The following is a 6,683-nucleotide window of genomic DNA, read 5'->3' on the forward strand; positions in this document are numbered from 1 at the left end:
CGAAAGCCCACATTTCCTCTCCAAAATAATCCTCAAATATGGGGGGGGGGGGGGAAATGGAGTCGAAAGCCCACATTTCCTCTCCAAAATAATCATCAAATATGGGGGGGAGGGGGGAAATGGAGTCGAAAGCCCACATTTCCTCTCCAAAATAATCATCAAATATGGGGGGGGAGGGGGGAAATGGAGTCGAAAGCCCACATTTCCTCTCCAAAATAATCCTCAAATATGGGGGGGAGGGGGGAAATGGAGTCGAAAGCCCACATTTCCTCTCCAAAATAATCCTCAAATATGGGGGGGGAGGGGGGACATGGAGTCGAAAGCCCACATTTCCTCTCCAAAATAATCCTCAAATATGGGGGGGAGGGGGGGAAATGGAGTCGAAAGCCCACATTTCCTCTCCAAAATAATCATCAAATATGGAGAGGGGGGGAAATGGAATCGAAAGCCCACATTTCCCCGCAAAATGAAAGGCTCCCCTCCGAAAGCCCACACTTTTCCCCGCGAGCTGCCCATTTCCCCTCTAAAAGCCCAAGCTTATTCCCACTTTGCTATCAATTACAACGCCGCTATCGAGCTCCCGGGGATCCCTCGCCAATATCACGGTTCTTTTCTTTCTTTCTCTCTTTCTTCCTCTCTTTCTCTCTCTTTTTCTTTCTATTTCTCTCTTTTCATTTCTTTATTTCTGTGGTTCTTTCTTTCTCTCTTTCTTCCTCTCTTTCTCTCTCTTTTTCTTTCTTTCTCTCTTTTAATTTCTTTATTTCGGTTTTTCTTTCTTTCTATCTTTCTTCCTCTCTTTCTTTCTCTTTTCCTTTCTTTCTCTCTTTTCATTTTTTTTATTTCTGTTTTTTCTTTCTTTCTCTCTTTCTTCCTCTCTTTCTCTCTCTGTTTCTTTCTCTTTCTCTCTCTTTTTCTTTCTCTTTCTCTCTTTTCATTTCTTTATTTTTGTGGTTCTTTCTTTCTCTCTTTCTTCCTCTCTTTCTCTCTCTTTTTCTTTCTCTTTCTCTCTCTTTTTCTTTCTCTTTCTCTCTTTTCATTTCTTTATTTTTGTGGTTCTTTCTTTCTCTCTTTCTTCCTCTCTTTCTCTCTCTTTTTCTGTCTCTTTCTCTCTTTTCATTTCTTTATTTCTGTTTTTCTTTCTTGCTCTCTTTCTTCCTCTCTTTCTCTCTCTTTTTCTTTCTCTTTCCTCTCTTCATTTCTTATTTATGTTTTTTTTCTTTCTATCTTTCTTCCCTCTCTTTCTCTCTCTTTTTCTTTCTTTCTTCTCTTTTAATTCTTTATTTCTGTTTTTCTTTCTTTCTATCTTTCTTCCTCTCTTTTTTTTCCCTCCTTTTTCTTTCTTTTTTTTTTTTCTTTCTTCTTTTTTTTTTTTTTTTATTTTTTTTTTTCTTTCTTTCTTTTCTTTGCCCCTCCCCTTCTCCCTCCCCCCTTCCCCTCCCCCTTCCTTTTCCTCCTCATTTTCCCTATTCTATTTTTTTCCTTTGTCCCTCTCCTTTTTCCCCTCCTTCCTTTTTTTCCCTCCCTCTCTCTCTTCTCCTCTCCTCTCTCTTTCTTTTCCTCTTCTTCTTTTCTCTTTTCTCTCTTTCTTCTTCTCTTTCTTTCCCCCCTCTCCCTTCTCTTTTCCCTCTCCGTTTTTTCAAATAAATACATGACGAGAAAAGGGGGGGTATAAAAATAAACTCAAAAACAATTAAACCCGCTCGTTTTATATCGGGAATCAGTCATGATAATAATAATAAGGACATGGACCATGGAAATAGTAGTATGAAATGCCCTCAGCAGAGATTGAATTAAAGGTATGTATACAGTACATAAGGTGAACAATAACTATGTACATCTAAATGTTGCACGTCTTCGTCGGTAGGTTTGGTAGTTATCGAAATTATTTACTGGTGTGATAACTAAATATTTATATACTACATACATAAATGCATATATATATATATATATATATATATATATATATAGAGAGAGAGAGAGAGAGAGAGAGGGGGGGGGGGGAGAGAGAGAGAGAGAGAGAGAGAGAGAGAGAAGAGAGAGAGAGAGAGGAGAGAGAGAGAGAGAGAGAGAGAGAGAGAGAGAGAGAAAGAGAGAGAGAGAGAGAGAGAGAGAGAGAGAGAGAGAAAGGGAGAGAGAGAGAGAGAGAGAGAGAGAGAGAGAGAGAGAGAGAGAAAGGGAGAGAGAGAGAGAGAGAGAGAGAGAGAGAGAGAGAGAGATCATACACACTAATCTAAGTGAATATATGTATATTTATATGCACATGCATTTCTATCTCTCTTTCTATCTATATATGTATGTATGTATGTATGAATGTATGTATGTATGTATGTATGTATCTATCTATCTATCTATCTGTCTATATATATATATATATATATATATATATATATATATATATATATATATAACGTGTGTGTGTATACATACATACTTACATATATATGTACATATACATACATGTGTGTGTGTCTATAATATATAAATATATATATATACATATATATACATATATATAAATATATAAATATATTTACACACACACACACACACACACACACACACATACACACACACACACACACACACACACACACACACACACACCACACACACACACACACACACACACACACACAGATATATATGTGTGTATGTGTATATATATATATATATATATATATATATATATATATATATCGAATGGGGAAGTACAAAGAACCTTTGTCTAGAATGTTTCCCTTCTGTGAATTGCATTATACTCTACTAAACTACTCAATTTCTCGGTTTATTTCTGAAAAGGTACCGCGTGAGGTATAGTTCTCGCAGTAAATGATACCATTACTGTCTATCTTATCTACTTTACCTTAGTCTTCGAATTATTTTCAACCACTACACTTTAAAGTACCGTCTGTATGTATGACTTGAAATATCCATTTTTCTTAGGTATAACATTAGATATTTTTTTCTCTACTTCGGAATACAGTTGCATGATTTAATGGAACATTAGGGCGTAATAAAGCAATTTTTGAATTTCCGTTGTTTATACATGTTTGCATTCTTGGACCATCCCATCGTTTACGACACTGACAGCATTTGCAATTTCTGTAGTCCACTTCCTCGTCCTCTGAAACCGTCTGTAATCATTACCGAGGCCACATAACGCAAGGTGCTCCACTGTGTCTCTTAAAAGGAGAAAAAGTATAGAATATTTTGGAAATATCTGGACAGAATATAACATTTCTCCTTAACCAAAATGCTGAAAACATGGTATGAACATTTTCAAAACATTTAGAAAAAATTTAAAATTTGCCTTTTCGCCAAGACGCCCACACTTGAGACGTCTACGATTAAGCATGTTAAGCGATGGCTCTCGTGTGGCCTTTTCTATATGCAAAGGGGGCGAAATGACTCTCTTTTCATGAGAGCATTTGCGAATACTAACGTTGTTAACGAACAGACAATTTAGTTCGTTATAGCCGAGGCTTATCCTTCAGATGCAGTGGCTGTGCGTGTGTGTGGTGCGAACTGTGGCTCTCCCCGCTATCATTCTGGTGGTCTGCGTTCCTCACGCTGTGGGTAAGTGTGTGTTATATTTGTGATAACATTAAGCCCTCTGAGATAAATGATTTTGTAGTTGCATGGAAGGGGAGAGCGGGGAAAAAATAATGAAATCATTAATATACTGCCTCATTCACGTTAGACACACCTGTTCGTCACAAATGATAAACATGCGATGTATGCACATAAACACAGAAGCGACAAAATAAAACGAGCAAGCAAACAAACATAAAAGACAATCACTTACACACATACACGCGCTCATACACGATCAGACCCACTTATACACATAGTGTGTTATATTCACATAAGCCCACAAACACACACCCTCAGACACACGTATGGACACATTCCCAGCACCTCCACTCCAGCCAACCTATTTCGCGCCCCCAATGTTCCTCCAGGCCGATGCCTCTACTACTTCGATTCCCGCGTAAGTCCTTCAGGTAACCTCTCCTCCCCCGGGTGGCCGACGCAGTATCCTGCGGGACTCCGTTGCACCTACGTCTTCCAAGGAGAGATGTTCCAGGCTGTGCAGATCACCTTCCATTCCTTCGAGCTAGAGAAGCCGTATAAAGCCGGGTCAGTAGAGTGATGTTGTAGACCAGTGGTTCCCAGCTGGTTGTCCGCGAGTTGTTTAAAGAGGTCTAGAAGAAGGGTTCATGGAGGGGTTTCAAGGGGTTCAGTCAGGATCAGATGAAAATTAACATTTATGTCAGTGTTTTTTGTTTTTTTTTTACTATCTACTTTAAAATATGATAATACTTTGTGTATCTCACATATGAATGAGACAATCAAATCTTAAGAAATAAGATACATTACACACATTTCATGCGAAGTTACTTTAAGGTGAATATTTCTGGGGGAGAGTGCATAGCTTTCATCAGATCCTGTAGGAGGTCCATGACTTTAAACAGGTCAAGAACCACAGCTCTAGACGTTACAGTTAAACTTTCTGTCATTCATTCGGGAAAATTAGATATTGTCAATAATTTAATTGCAAACCCTTTTTAGAAAAGTTATTGATGAAACTGCGATAACGAGTTTGTTGCTAGTAATAACATTGGCTCGTTAATCATACTGACCTTTTGGAAAACCTGGGGTCCGTGAGTAAATTAATCAAACTGAAGTGAACCTCGGAGTGACAAGGTTGGGAACTGTTGTTTTAGAGTAATTAACAATGATCTGTAGCTAATATTGAACATTCAAGGGTAAGTATCCATTGGACTTGTCTTTTGAAATACGATATTTTTTATGATTATGTTTTCTGTTCTAAATGAAATAGAGTTTTGTTACTTCCTTCGTATTTCCTTCCCATGCAAGTGGATTTGATTCCAATCTCATGTTTAATTTAGATGTAAACCTTTCCATCTCTAAGTCCGCTCTGTCATACTGGAATCACGACATTCTTCTAGTGTGCAATATCAGCTGACAATACCATTTTTTTCCGTAAATGACCGTTCGAAAGCCCTTCCTATTCTCATGCAAATTCGCGTCATTCAGTTACGGGAATACAGCGTTTATCTTTGATTTGCATTCACAGGAGCAATCAGTACACCTGCACGGATCCCTCGATCTAACCTTCTCGATTTCGCCCCTTTACGTATTGGATCCTCCTCTCGCTCTTCCCTTCCTTCTCTCTCTCTCTCTCTCTCTCTCTCTCTCTCTCTCTCTCTCTCTCTCTCTCTCTCTCTCTCTCTTTCTCTATCTATCTATCTATCTCTATATATATCTACCTATCTGATTATATTTTTTTCTTTCTTTCTTTTTTCTTTTTTTTTTTCTTTCTTTTTCTCTCACACGCGGATACATGTACATACGTGTATATATATGTGTGTCCTGTACATATTTACATTATTGATGTAGATAGATAGAAAGAGGCACCCATAGATAAATGCATAAATTCCCTTCGCCTTTCCCCTCTTATTTCCTCCCCTCTCTCTCCCACCCCACCCCTAGTGCCCCCCCCGGCGCCCCCCCCCCCCAGTACCTCCCCAGAGCCTTCCCCCCCCCCGAGTACCTCCCCTGTGCCTCCCCCCCTCCCCCCAGTACCTCCCCAGCGCCTTCCCCCCTCCTGCCACCCCGGTGCCTTCTGCCCTACACTATAAACAGCTCGAAGCGGCTACGGTAAACTGCAGCGTTATGGGGCCATCGCCAGCACGCGGGGGCGATCAGTCACTGCCGCTGCAACACAAATATCATGATTGCCATTATAGGCCTATGCATCATTCTCTTATCCCCTCTCATCTCTCCTCTCCCCCTCCCCCCCCCCCCCCCCCCTCCCCCCTCTCTCTTCCGCGGCGTTCCCGGAGACGTAAAGAGAATGGAAGTTCGTGTTTGTAAAAAAGTGTACGTAAAAAGTATTTACGAGGCGCTTGCCTTTACGAAAGAACAAGCAACATTCAAGGGAAATGAGTCGTTTCAGTGGAGTTTAATGGAGTCTCTCGTGTGTGTGTGTGTGTTTTCCTCTCTCTCTCGCTAACTGTTTATCTTCCTCTCTTTCTCTCTTTCTTTCTCTCTCTCTCTCTCTCTCTCTCTCTCCCTCTCTCTCTCTCTCTCTCTCTCTCTCTCTCTCTCTCTCTCTCTCTCTCTCTCTCTCTCTCTCTCTCTCTCTCTCTCCCTCTCTCTCTCTCTCTCTCTCTCTCTCTCTCTCTTCCTGTGTGTCTGTCCGTCTGCCTCTCTCTCTCTCTCTCTCTCTCTCTCTCTCTCTCTCCCATATTCTCTCTCTCTCTCTCTCTCTCTCTCTCTCTCTCTCTCTCTTTCTTTCTCTCTCTATCTTATTCTCTCTCTCTCTCTCTCTCTCTCTCTCTCTCTCTCTCTCTCTCTCTCTCTCTCTCTCTCGCTCTCTCTACCTCTATTTTTCTCTTTGTTTCTCTCTCATTCTCTCTTTCTCTGTCTGTCTGTCCGTCTGCCTCTCTCTCTCGCTCTCTCTCTCTCTCTCTCTGGTGAAAATAAGATTAATGATAATAACAAGAATGAGAATACGAGTACCAATAATAATAATGATAATACTAATGATAACAATAGCAAGGATAAGAATAGTAATTATAATATTGATAATAATGATAACGATGATGAAGATCATAATGATGATAATAATGATAATAATAACAATAATAATAATA

At 39.9% G+C, this 6,683-nt stretch overlaps 1 protein-coding gene across 1 annotated transcript in view; it reads left to right on the forward strand.

The window, feature by feature from the left end:
- The first annotated feature begins 466 nt into the window (after positions 1–466).
- LOC125032828 overlaps positions 467–6,683 on the forward strand; it is a 15,658-nt gene continuing 9,441 nt past the window's right edge. The window contains exons 1-3 of the mRNA XM_047624214.1: positions 467–605; positions 3,495–3,576; positions 3,892–4,140. Coding sequence (XP_047480170.1) covers positions 467–605; positions 3,495–3,576; positions 3,892–4,140 — 470 coding nt within the window. The remainder of the gene's footprint in view (positions 606–3,494; positions 3,577–3,891; positions 4,141–6,683) is intronic.

The sequence above is a fragment of the Penaeus chinensis genome, chromosome 15, assembly GCF_019202785.1.
Source record: "Penaeus chinensis breed Huanghai No. 1 chromosome 15, ASM1920278v2, whole genome shotgun sequence".
NCBI lineage: Eukaryota > Metazoa > Arthropoda > Malacostraca > Decapoda > Penaeidae > Penaeus > Penaeus chinensis.